The 14,122-nt window shown below is 34.9% G+C and overlaps 1 protein-coding gene across 8 annotated transcripts in view; it reads right to left on the reverse strand.

Moving 5' to 3' along the window:
* The window catches only part of PTPN13 (protein tyrosine phosphatase non-receptor type 13), a 149,987-nt gene that overhangs the window by 12,149 nt on the left and 123,716 nt on the right, over positions 1–14,122 (reverse strand). For all 8 annotated transcript variants that reach the window (XM_069485536.1, XM_069485534.1, XM_069485530.1 and 5 more), the window contains 9 exons: positions 13,882–14,053; positions 13,572–13,782; positions 10,628–10,698; positions 7,958–8,019; positions 5,417–5,510; positions 4,459–4,596; positions 3,880–3,968; positions 2,941–2,996; positions 455–558 (listed from right to left, as the gene is read on the reverse strand). In XM_069485536.1, the coding sequence (XP_069341637.1) occupies positions 455–558; positions 2,941–2,996; positions 3,880–3,968; positions 4,459–4,596; positions 5,417–5,510; positions 7,958–8,019; positions 10,628–10,698; positions 13,572–13,782; positions 13,882–14,053 (997 nt within the window). The remainder of the gene's footprint in view (positions 1–454; positions 559–2,940; positions 2,997–3,879; positions 3,969–4,458; positions 4,597–5,416; positions 5,511–7,957; positions 8,020–10,627; positions 10,699–13,571; positions 13,783–13,881; positions 14,054–14,122) is intronic.

Here is a 14,122-nt window from a genome sequence, read left to right on the forward strand (position 1 = left end):
AATTTCATTTCCTCACTGGCTCACAGTTATAAAATGAAAAGGCAGTAATAGAACAGACAAATTGACTTTTGATCATAAAAGATGAGGTTGGGATTCAAGGATAATAATTCCTTACCTTTCAGCTATTCTACCTATTTTGCTATAAATAAAATGTGCTCCTTGACTTCTCATTCCAGAATAGCAAAATTGTGACTTCATGTTGCCATTCCAAATATTTATAGAATATTTGTATGTTTTACTCAAAGCCACTGAGAATTTTAGGCTACAACTGTGCAAATATCTAGTTATATAAATGAATGTTGATGTCTGTCCAGGTGATTTAACCTTATGTACCAAATAATATACATATATGGTAAAACATCATATCCATATATTCTGAAAATTGTCATTTTTAAACACTTATTTTTTCCTATCCATTGTTTTTGAGGGAAAAAACTGCTAATAAAACTCTTGCCTTTATCAGAATCTTCGTGGTTTGTTCTTTCTATTGGCAATTCATCACTTCCCCATGTTATTTCATCTTTCTCAGTCTTCCTTTCTTGTGTCTTCTGAATTAAGCTATGACAACATAAAAAAATTGGTAATATTTTCTTCATTTTTGTCTTCAAAATAAATTTAAATATTACAGCCCTGAATTATCTTCTCTACAATTATTATAGTATCTCAAAGTAGATTTGATTAAAAAAATCAAATCCACAATTCTTAAAATTTATTGGTAAATGTAAATTGAACTGAGGAACAGAATAGTTTCATACAGATTTAAATTTATCCTGAAACAGATCCTAAGTCTTTGAACCTCAGACTGGAGGAGTCCCTTTGAGGATGGGGAGGGTGGAGGTTTTGTTTCTATCTCTCAACATGGATAAGAGATTACAATTGTATCGGTGCATAGCTCTTTCTCCTTCTTTTCAGCAGATGCCCAATATGGCATCGTATGGATGCATCATAATTTATTTTAAAAAGCCCCTATTGATGGACATAGTCTTCTGCTACAATAGGAGGCCAGAGGACACTCCTGTACCTGGGCACTCACTTAACGTAATGAAAGTCTGCACAAATTCTTATTACTCCGGGAGCATACAGCAGATGCCATCCCTGGTTAGGGTAGCTGGCTAGAAAAGAGAAATTACGTAGGAGTTTAGTGCTAAGGGAGATGAAAAAGGATTATGTAAAAGCCTGAATACACTTTTTACTCTCTGATATTCAGGGAACAAAGCAGAGTCCTTCCGTCTGATGACAGTATTAACAGTACACCATTAAAGCAGGACATGGACCAATGCTCCCAACATGTCAACAGGGCAGCAATTAGGATGGATGTTTTCCTCTGCTCCACCTCATTGTGGGTCACGGTTTACACTTAATTTGCAAGTTCTGCATCCATGTGGTTGATTCTACGTCCTAGGATGAACACATAGATAGTCGTCCCTTGGTATCTGTGTGGGACTGATTCCAGGACCCCCAGAGGAAACCAAAATCTGTGGATGCTTAAGTACCTAATATAAAATGGTATAGTATTTGCATACAGCCTATATATATCCTCTCGTATACTTTAAATCATCTCTAGTTTACTTATAATATTTAATACATTGTAATGCTATGTAAATAGTTGTTATACTATATTGTTTTTATTTGTATTTTTTTTTTACTGTTTTATTACTTTTTATTGCATCCCCCCACCTTTTTTAATATTTTCAATCTGTGGTTGGTTGAACCCCTGAAGGGCAGACTACTGTTTGTTTGCAAGGATGTATTTGGAGATCCTTCCATCAGGCGTTCCCTTCCTTCTCATTCTTTTGAACAGCTGTTTAGTATTTCATTGAATGAGTACCTCCTAATTTGTTGTCTCCATTATGGTGTTTTGCTACCATAAATAATTACAAATTGTTTATAGTAAATAATGTTCTAAGAGAATATTCTCTTGTAGAAATGTCTTTGCAAATATATGGGAATGGGACTGATTCTTATTAATAGAAATAAAATTGCTAGGTTGAAGTGTATATACTACATTTCTTTGAACCTATGACCCTATCATTGTAAGATACATTATTGTTTTGTTTATATCAAAAATAAATAATATTGATGATTATAAGACCTTTCAGAGATGTTAAAACAAAAAAAGTACATCCGATGATTAGTAATATGCCAAAGAATTAATATTTTAATAGTGTTTCCAAGTGCCTCCCAAAGAGATCACACTAATTTACTCTTCCTCCTTCCACCCCTTTCCCTGCCCAACAAAGCATAAGAGGTACCCGTTTACTGACATCTTTTTGATATTTGCTAATTATTAGGTGTACGCATTTCTACATTAATAACATGTACCCCCTTCTCTAATGCAGCCAAAAATTCACCGTCAATCTGCCTTTCTAGGAAAATGCAAATAGCTCCTTTTGACTGTCAGATTATGATTTAATATGAAGTAAAATTTACGTATAATCACTTTTTTACCGACTATATATAAAAAACCTTTCCTGGATAGGTCACAAAAAAGATCTTATTATATATCAGAAACTGTTTGCAAAAAGAAGCAGTTTTTAAAAAGTTTCTCACCTTCTTTGATTTTATTTTGTTATTAATGAAAACTAAAACATTTGAAAAGTATAGATAAATAGAGAAACTGAAAAATAAATGACCCATAATCCTAGCAGAAGAAGATAATTACTATCACTATTGTTGGCACATTCCCATTTAGACATTCTTTCATTCATTTTTACCCCATGGTTAAGAGAATATTGCTAACTGTATAATAAACACATCTTTACATGTCACTAGAACCTACTCCTTGTAACAAAAATTTTAAAACATTCCTAATATTTAACCAGTTCCATAATTTACCCAACACTCTTCATTTTACTGGAAAACAAATGGAAATCGACAGAATGTGTCTTGGAAAAAAGAGAATGGAAGTGTTGTAGACACTTTGAAAAATTACTTTCTTACCTTTCACTTTTTATGTTTTCTTCACAATGTTCTTCACAGCCATTTATTTTGGTAGACTACAATAAAGGGAAATAAAAATCAAATTAGTTCATTGTAATAACAACAACAAAAAAATCAAACAATCTCATAAGGTTAATTTTCCTGTGAATTATTTCCTATATTTACTGTTATTGTTTATCTTAATGTTACAAAGAGACATATGCCATTCAATTAATGTGTTAATTAATATTCAATTAATAATCCCAACGGTGGCTGAGGCATCTTCAGTGGCCCAAGATGTTTGCTGGTTGCACTTAGCCATCTTCATACTTGTCTTGGCTTTGCATTTCTTATATAAGAGATTTTAACAGTAAAGCAGTAAGGAGAAAGCAGGATAAAAATCTGAATTTATGATTATTCAGATATGCATATTTGGCATATACTTTTCTATCACTTCAATTTTAAAGTCTGAAAATGGCTCTCAGGAAGATCTTAGTATTTTCAGATGTGTTATCTTGCCTTTGAAGATTAAGGATAATGAGGGGAATTATTCTAGAATACTAAGCAAAATTCGATTTGTATAAATAGGATGATACTGAGTTTGACGAACCTTAAATATAATTTATCTACTATTTCATGATTTTCTTAGGCCAATGTCCCAGAAGATCCAAAGTTTTAAGATTTTAAATAAGAATTTGAAAAGTTTAGCAATACATTTTTGAAAAATAATCACTTATTTTCTTTATTTTTTTAATTTGAGGGAATTTGAGTAATGATTCTTTCACTGGGATAGGATGACACTTTACTATAACAAGTGAAATTATTAATAATCTCCATTTCTTCCTAAATGTAATCTTTCGGTAAAAAGAGCAATAATCTCTGATTATTTCACCTTCTGGATTAAAACATATAATTCTAACAAGTTGTAGTATTCTGGGCTGTTCTACAAATTACTCTTACCTGAGAAAAATCCTCAGGTGAAGGTGAACCGTCACAGTCTGTATCTTCTGCTCTCTCTTCTGATAACTTTCCATTTGTCTTCAACATACCTGGGAGAGAAACACATAGGCCAACAGGAATTAATAAAATTATTGATGAAGTAGAAAAGTTTTCATTTGCCTGCAAAAGAAGGCAGTATATGGACCAATATCCACGAACAGTTTCAATGTTCTAACTAGAAAAGTTAGGATAAATGACACTATACATGCAGTATAAAATTTATGGTTCAACTCATCTACTAAAATTACAATACCCCAAGAATGGTTTAGTATCAACTTGGAGAATGTTTGGATTAACACTTCCAAAAGTAAAAGCCATAATGTTAATGATACATTTTGAAATCTCACTAATAATGTAACCCACCCACCAATATGGAAGAGAAAAAATAGGAGATAATAAATCTTATTTTATTTCTGAAATATTACCCACTAATGAGGAACAGGGGAAGATACTAATGCATTACATATTTACACCAAAAATGCTCCCTAGAGATGGCCTTATACTCCTTAGGGTGTCAATTTATTTATCTGGTTCATCTACCTGAAACACAGGCATCTCCTGCTGCATTATTTTGGTTTAAAAGATTCTGGGCTTCCTCATCCACAACATCCAGCAGAGACTGGATGACTTCAGCTTCTTGAGGGTCATCATAAGTGTCATCTTCTTGTATATCAGATTCTTGAAAAGCAATAATTTACATGGGGTTTTACTTCAAAAATAGTGACATAAGAAAGGGACAAAGTGTTGAATAGAATTTGCTAGGTCCTTTCAAATTTTAAGTGATGGACACCCCAATTACCCTGATTTGATTATTTTACCTTGTATGCCTGTATCAAAATATACAGATATACAACTATTATGTACCCATAATTAAAAATTAAAATTGTAAAAAAAGAATGCAAAAGTTAAAATAATTTTTTTTAAAGCATCCACTCTGAAAAGTAGCTATGACTGGAAAAGTAGTTTACACTAATATGATCCAGTCATGTTTAGTTCCAGAACTACTCTGGTTGCTATGACAAACGATCACACAAATGCAACTTAAAAAAAATAAACCAAAATCAATGTTGATGATATACCTTTTTCATAAGACATTAACATTTGTTTCTTTAAATTAAATGAATCTCCAAGTATTAATGCATGAAAGAAACACAAAAGTTATGTTACAAAGATTAAGAATATAATAGATTAGACAAAACATCCTCAAGATACATTTTCTAAACTATTTGGTAACTTCTAAATTGCTACTTCACAAAATGCAGGAAACGCCATTAAATGAAATAGCTATCTTTTCAATCATTTAAAAATAGTTTTAGTCTCAGAGATGAGAATGGATGCGGGACCTTTGTACATTGTTCTTTTGTTTCTATGAGCAATAATCTTTTCTTTTAAAGGTATAGTAACATGTAAGGCAAATAAGTGAGGATACCTAATATTTCTTTATTACCTGAAGTATTAGGGCATTTAGAGTAATTAGATGACTGATGCGGAAAACTACCTTTGGACAGAGTCAGGTTTGCTGATCCCTTCATTTGATAAGTAGAACATTTTCCTTCAGGGTGCAAAACTTCAACGATTTCTTCTCCATCAACCTAAAGCATTAAAACCAAAGCAAATCATCTGATTACCATTTTACTAACTTCCAGGATTAGGGAGGGACCGCACATTGCCCCTCTCTGCTTTTCCCTTAGTATGAGACCCCTTTTATATCTTCCCACCTTAGATCCGAGCTTCTCAGAAATATCAGTGCAATGAAGTGCGCACAGGGGATGGGGCTTTCCATCCATCGTCAAATATGCCTGGAAACACTCGTTGAAACAACATCAAATCAGTATTTTTATTCAAGGAATTCTCGCAACGCTTACTACTATAAATTCTGAGTTACCAAAAGAGAAATTTATTATGTAGTATTTCTTAAACTACTTACATGACTGCAGAAATCTCTTTTTTGAGGCATATTTATAAGACTTGTCTTCCATATTTTTGTTTTTTTTTTTGGAGACAGAGTCTCACTCTGTTGCCCGGGCTAGAGTGCCGTGGCGTCAGCCTAGCTCACAGCAACCTCCAACTCCTGGGCTCAAGCCTCAGCCTCCCGAGTAGCTGGGAGTATAGCTGTGCACCACCATGCCCGGCTAATTTCTTCTATTTTTAGTAGAGATGGAGCTATTTTTAGCTCAGGCTGGTCTTGAACTCCTGACCTAAAGCGATCCTCCTGCCTTGGCCTCCCAGAGTGCCATTCCATATAATTTTTAAAAAATAATTTAATAGGATTACTAAAAACTTAGAAGTTGAAAGAAAGGGGAAAAACACATTTTTTTAAGTATTTATGAGGCTGTTACATGGATATAGACTCCAATTTAGCAACCTGACCATCTATTAGGTATATAGATTTTCAAATCTATTCTAAGTCCTATGTGAACTTAAGAAAAACAACAGACTGATAACTATAAAATAATTATTGACTAGAATGTAATTTTCTAATGTAATGGTAAATTGTGAAGCACTTCATGGAGCATAGCCTATTGAAAGAAAAATGACTTGGAAAAAAATGCAAAATTAAATGATTAAAATAAATCAAAATAATTTTATACAAATAAAAGGTTCTGGTTTATTCTGAAGGTTTTCCTCCTTTCATTAAGATAAAAAGTACTCATGGTAGATGCAACAGAAGCATATTTTTATAAATAGTGGTAATATAATAGCAAAAGCTTCATGAGATTGTGAAATTCCATTCTAAGTGAGATATTCATAGACATTAGCATTTGAGGACAGAATATTATTTGAGAGACTTCCTGGCAGATTTTAACTTCAACAACAAAATGTTGGCAGCCATAAACAGTAAAAGTCCTGGTTTCTAGGGTTTTATGTTAATTTAACAGAAATTCTATCCTTTTTTCCTTTCAACAACGGGCTGGTATTTAAAAAGACAGTAAGCGCTATACAACACGAATAACACTAGAAATAGATGAAAATTCAGTTGCTTGAGCTACGTGGAATGGAAGATGTTTGAATAAACAGAATAGTGAGTGCTGCTGTAGCTCGATTCCAACACACACAAATACCTAGAAATTTTTGTTTTTGTGTCCTAATCATTTCTGCTTTAAAATTCTTCTGCTGTAATGTTTTTCAGGACTTGTTAAACCAAGTCGCAAGTGTGAAATAACATAGTGAAATAAGAGGCATAGGATTTTGGGTTTCTGCTCACTAAATTATTTTTCTCCTCCTACATTAAGGCCAGCTCATGTTGAGATAAGATTTTCAGATTACTAGGAGAGCAGTCCCTCAGCCCTGCAGTTCACATGGAAAGCCATTCAGTCATGAGGTTCGGGATAGACTGTATGGGGTACGTGTGGGATAAAACGATTCCATGAAAGGAAGATCCAGCTGTGATCATTTTAGAAATGTATATTCTGTGCCGGAAAGAAAGTCATGAAAAGCAATGTTAGCCAAACAAATGGACATACAAGTGGACTTAAAGGGAGCACGAAGTGGAATTTATGCATCAAAACAGTTTGGTTAAATCACCCCAAGATTTTTTTGCATTAATCTTAAATGACTTAAGCTCTCCCATTTTAGTACATGGTAAAGCATTTTCTAAGTCTTTCACAAGCAAGTAAACCTATTTCTTTGGCCACGTTTGTTCTTCCTCACAACTTGCACAGATTTGATATTTGAGGGTCACTACTGGCTGACAGTAACCCAAAGGAGCAATTCCACTCTTACATTCCTCTCTTCCTGTGGTCTAAAAGACAACCAAAAAAGTTGTGCACATTAACTAAAAAATCCCAGCACTAAAGGGATATCTATTTAAGTGGTTAGCTTATTTAAGAGTATTTGAGTGTGTGCCAAATGGTGTGGGGTTACTTGAATGAGGGTTCTGTGTTGTGTGATTTACTTAGCAAGCCCTACTAGGTTCACTAAAATATACCCTTATTAACAATACGTGTATCTAAAAAAGATAAATATTTAAATATGGAATCAGCTGATTATTTAGATAAGGAGGTGTCACAGGAAAGGAAGAAGGCAGCCCTTTCCTTACCTTGGAGAATGAATTATTAGGAGTGAGGACAGGCTGGCCACAAGATTCTGCACTGTGATGACCTGAAGGGACAACACAGGAAGTAAGAGGATGAGCCAGGCAAAAACCACAATAGAGACATCAAAATAATTAAAGAAAACCCACATTTCTGGGGACGTTGTTATTTTTATTAGTACACTAAAAGAGGTCATGTAATAAAGTGACTTAAAACCAGGTAATAGAAATCAAATGTTAAAAAGAAGGGTTTACCCCAAGGAAATAGCCAATTTCGTAAAAGAAAATAGTTCACATAAAAGCTCAGTTTGGACTGAATGGTTCAAGTGTGAGACACTGAATATAAATTATCCCAATTGAATGGGAGAGATATCACAGGTACTGAGCCCTATTCACTTGACTATTTAAGGGAAGACAGCAAGCCTTTTAGCTCATTTCATAAAGACTATCAATTTAACACAGGAAAACAAGTTATGGACATAACGGAAAAGAACTTTTAATATATTTCTAAACCAAATGGTAACTTTAACTCCTAGCTATCAGTACAAAAATTCAATATATATATTAAAAATGAGATTATGTTTCTGTTACAGTTAAAAAGGCACATACTTACAACAAAATTCTTGATTCATTAAATACATTTTCAAGAGATTTAGAAAGATATGGTAGGAGTTCAGAAAAATTTAAAAGAAACCAAAGAAAGAAACAAACAAACACAGGTAGAAGCATATTCAAGGACTTCTATTTGAGAATGACCTAAAAATAATTCTGCTGAGAGAGATGAAGGTTGACATGGAATCATTATAGATAAATCCCTGTAATTTTGTAGATGATATTACAAAGAGTCCAAGAATGTCTTTTAATATTTCTTGTAAGAGATATAAAACATTAAACTTCTAGGAAAAATAATAAAAGAGTACTTCAATAATAAGCCACTGGTTCAAAAAAATCACATTGGAACAGTATGAAACATACTAGGTTTTTATTTGTGATCTCTCCTTCCTGTTCCCCACTGCTTCCTTTCCCTCTTTGCCCCCAGGCAACCACTGATCTGCTTCCTGTCACTATAATTTGCATTGTCTACAACTGTGTATAAATGGAATCATACAGTATAAACTTTTTTTTTTTTTTTGGTCTGGCTTATTTCACTCAACATATTTATTTTGAGGTTATTTTAGTTATTTTGTTGCATGTATCAACAGACTATTCCTTTTTATTGCTGAGTAGTTTTCCATTGTTTAGATATATTACAACTGGTTTGTCCGTTGAATAGTTTTTGGACATTTGAGTTGTTTCAAATTTTGGCTACTACAAGGATAATCGCTGGAGACATTTCTGTCCAAGTTTTTGTGTATGCAGCTGACTTTCCTCTCAGTAAACAAGCACGAGTAGAGTGACTGGATCATATTACAGGCATACGTTTAAATTTTCAAGAAATTGTCTAGCTGTTTTCCAAAATGATTGTACTATTTTAAATTCCTGTCATGGAAGGACAGTTCCTATTATGGATACTGTATGAGATTTGTAACCTGTAGAGAAATTGGTTCTATGGGAGTCTAAGTCAGAGAACCCCATACAGACAGATGACCAGGCGGCCTTCACAACAGCAGCAGGGCCCCGCTGCTCTTTCAGTCTAGAAAGTTACAAACAAAAGTCTTCTTAGAGATCACTAGAAAAATACTCTTCTGATTGCTTAGTTCACTAATGTGAACTAAAACTATATAGAGCAGCAAAAAGGACCCCCGTGCTTTAGCTTTTAGAAGATAAACACCTACGATAGTTTCTTTTAGCTTACCGTTGGTATTTAGAGACTACTGCCTGATAACTAAAAGATCAGTTATGTAAGAAGTACTGAATTTACATTTTGAATACAGTAAGTTCAGCCACATTCCCCAGTGCCTAACATTCTTCTTACTATATTAACACTGGCAATAAAAGCTGTATTTATTGGGCCTGATAATATAAATGAGTATGAAATCAGAATTCCTGGGTTTAAACTCTGACTCTTTATTAACTCTGTGAGCTTGGGCAAATTATGAAACTTCTTTGTGCCTCAGTTTGACAAGCATTATGGTAAGTGTTTCACATGTACTACTATAATTATGCCTTGCTATAACATTACAAGGTAGATACTAATAATATTCGTATTTTACTTATACGAAATAGAGGCTTACATGTGGCTCAAGTAACTTGCTAAGGTCACACAGGACTTATAAACTCAGGTCTATCAGGCTCTAAATTCCATGGTACACTCTGTTCTACTATTTTCTATTATACCCTGAATTTTACAGATGCTTTCCTTTAAAAAATATATATATATATTTTAAGGATCCTGTAAAACATTTTGGAAGGGCAATGAAAACATTTTAATGACGGAAAAAAAAATAGTACCTCTCTATAATCCCAGGCTGAATATCCCTTGTCTGAAATCTTGGGACCAGAAGTGTTTTGAATTTCAGATTTTTTTTGGTTTGTTTTTGGAACATTTGCATCATATTTACCAGTTCAGCATCCCAAATGCAAAAATCTGAAATCTGAAATGTTCCAGTGAGAATTTCCTTTGAGTGTCATGCCAAGGCTCAAACAGTTTCAGATTTTTGGAGCATTTTGGATTTCAGATTTTTAGATTAGGGATACTCCACCTGTACTCGTGTCATAAAATGACTATATCCTTACCATTGGCTTTGGTTGACTTTGGAGTTGAAATGGCCGACCTCTTTGAACTGGGGACCACTGGATGACCATCTCTGTGTTGTAAAAACGGAAAAGACAAGTGAAAAATATTTAAGATATTTGTTTAAATATCCTTTGAACCATCTGTTAGCTAGCCTCAGAAGTTTTATTCTGGATGGGCTTCAGGGGGCCCAGCCACTCTCTGAAGCTGTAGACAAAATTTAGGAGAGTCTTCATCTATGTATTCTCTGGAGGGAGAGACTCTTGACCCCTAAAAGAGTAAGAATCACTTCTTTGTATAATCTTTCTTTGGGCTTCAGTTCAACATATCAGGCTATTTCCCTTTCCATTTAAAACACTGCTAATATTCATGACCTCATAACTGAGTTGACTGTCAGTTGATGGTTCAAAGATAGTTTAACTTAGAAGTCACAGATCACTAAGTTTTATACATACAAAGCCCCTGATGTTTTTCTCATAGATTAAAGTGAAAATCAAGATGAAATATTTATATTCAAAGGATTATAAGAAGAATGATACCACCCAAAGTAAAAAACAGCCCCCAAAATAGCACTTTGGAAATAGAGGATAGGAATTCCATCTTACTGTTTCTGATACCTGAGGGGAAAACGGAGGTTGCCTAACGTATACAGTGTTGGCAGAGGCAATAAGCCACGGGCACACTAAGCATCCCTATACATTCTTCCTGGGTAGCCCCAAAATACAAGGCCCTGATCTCTTTTATCTGGGCTATTTATCAAGGTTGTGTTTGTAAACAAACAACCTTGAGGAATGAGGTAACTTCTTTCCCCGCTCAGAAAACAAGCTTTCTTACAGGCTGCTGTAAAATGGCGGGTTGTATTTAGAGCAGTCCTCTTCTACAATACAATCCACTGCATGTGTAGGAAACCTCTAGGCCTGCATATGGCATCATTATGGGACTTAGAGGACAAGTGGAACTGTCACCAACACCATGTTCATGCTGCTTGCTGTGCATTGGTAATAAAATCTTTTATCTCTGATCCATGAGTTTTATGTCTTCTGCTAGCATCCGTGAAACAATAACAGGCTAGCTTATTAACTTGCAAGTAGGGTAAAATCCCAGACCCTTAACAGTTCTTGACATACAGATAACTATCCTAAACATACATCCCTCCTCTATTGCTACCCTGTGGACTTTAATAAAAGAGGGCAGATATATATAACAGTGGAGAGAGAGCTGGAAGAAGAATGAAGGAGAAAGTAATTGTAACTACTATTATTAATATATCTTTGGTGATTATAGCTAAAAGTAGAAAAATAAAAGAAAGTGACTTCAGGGATGGGGTGAAGAGTGCTCTACTAATTTTGAGGCAAAATATTCAGCTAGAATATATGCGAACCTAAGAGGTTAGCAGAAATGTTAATTTTCACTAAAATATTTTCATAGTTGTTTAAACACTTTCCTCCCAGAGTAATTAACATTCAGCTAGACCTATGAAAATAACTAGGTTAATCCAATTTTTGGAAACATGAAGGGATCAGGCCAGGGATTACATTCAAGGAAAAAAGTACACAGTCTAACTTAAAGATTCAGAAGGAACAGATAAAGTTCATTATCAATGACTTAATATCAAGGTCTCATATTTTGAAAGAAATAATTCATAAACAAAAAAGTGAATTTTCCCTTATATAACTTAAGCCGGTAATCTAGACAGCCTGGATTCATGTGCATTGTGGTAGGCAGAATAATGCACTCCCCCCACCCCCCAAGATGATTATGTTCTAATCCTCAGAATCTGTGAGAATGTTACTTTATATGGCAGAAGAGACTGTGCAAATGTGATCAAGTTAAGGATTTTGATATGGGTGGGCCCACTGTAATCATAAAGGGCCTAATAAGTGGAAGGGGAGGCAGAAAACTTAGGGTCAGAGGAAGAGAGGTAGCCACAGATGGAGAGGGTACTGTGGTGGTTGGCTTTGAAGGTGGAAGGAGGCCGTAAGCCAAGGAATGCTGGCAGTCTCTGGAGGGTGGAAAAGGCAAGGAAATGGATTTTTCTCCTGGCACCTGCAGAAGAAATGCAGCCCTGCCGACACCCTGATTTTAGCACAGCGAGACCCGTTTTGTATTTTTGACCTTCAGAACTGTTAAGATAATGAACTCGTATTGCTTCTGGCCACTAAATTTGTAGTAATTTTTTACAGCAGCAAGAGGAAACTGTCATGAGGTAGAGTGGATGTGTTAGTTCCACGCCTCCGGGGTAGCAGACGAGGGGTTTGGGTAGGACTGACCCCACCCTAGCTGGCTTAGGCCAATCAATACTGACAGTCCCCGACCTATAGTGGGTGGACTTCATGACGGAGCAAAGGTCATACACGTTCAGTAGAAACCATGCTTTCAGCACATTCAACCATTCTGTGTTTCATTTTCAGTACGGTATTCAATAAATTACATGAGAGATTCATCATTTTGTTATAAAATAGGCTTTGTGTCAGATGATTTTGCCCAGCTGTAGGATGTATGATATAAGTGTTCTGAACACGTTAAGGGAGGTTAGGCTCGTAAGCTATGGTATTTAGTTGATCAGGCATTTTAAATGCATTTTTACTTACAGTATTTTCAACTTATGAGGGGTTTATCAGTATGCAACCCCATTGTAAGTCTAGGAGATCTATATATTCTTATTCCTTTGCCTCAACTTGGGGACTGACCTTAATTTAAGTCTAAGGCAATTGGCACACAATACTTGCTTTAATAGTAGTGACTGGTGAGATTTCTCCTCCCCCCATACCGCTTTTTTTTTTTTTTACTTATGGATATATAATAGTTGTATATATTTATAGGGTCCAGTTTAGTCTATGAATTACTAATTCAGTAATATCTTTTACAAGTACATAAGTATAATCAACAACCTGAAATACACACACACACACAAACAAACAAAACTCCCAAATAAACGCAGAGTACCTTGTTGCTTTCAACACCACTGAAGGAAGTGACATGTCTAATGCTCTGTTAGCTTCCTCCAAGGTCATTCCTCGTGTGCTGACTCCATTCACATAATGGATGACATCCAATAGCTGGAGATTACCCTCAATAGCTGCAACCGACCTTGGATTAATATCATTAATATATACCACTTGATGAAGGCTGTCATGACCTCCAGATAAGGAAAAACCTTGAAAGAATACAAAATATTTGTTTGCTCAGTCATATGAGTACTTACTTTTAGTCTAGCCAAGAATACTATACTGCAAAAAGCTTGAATTTTCATTACCCAACTCCTCTTTGTTGCATGTTAATGTGATGTCAGGTAGCAAATGAGGCAACACCGGCATCCTGGGTAATTCTAGAATTCGCCCGAGGACTAATCTGACTGTCTTGGGTGCTGCTCGGAGCAGATTCACTGCATCTGTGTGAGTCATATTTGTAACGTCTGTATCATTAACCTACAAAAATGAGGAAAGGATTATAATTTATACAGTTAGGATTGTAATTTTTACAACAGAGAAGCTAAA

Source organism: Eulemur rufifrons, chromosome 13, assembly GCF_041146395.1.
Source record: "Eulemur rufifrons isolate Redbay chromosome 13, OSU_ERuf_1, whole genome shotgun sequence".
NCBI lineage: Eukaryota > Metazoa > Chordata > Mammalia > Primates > Lemuridae > Eulemur > Eulemur rufifrons.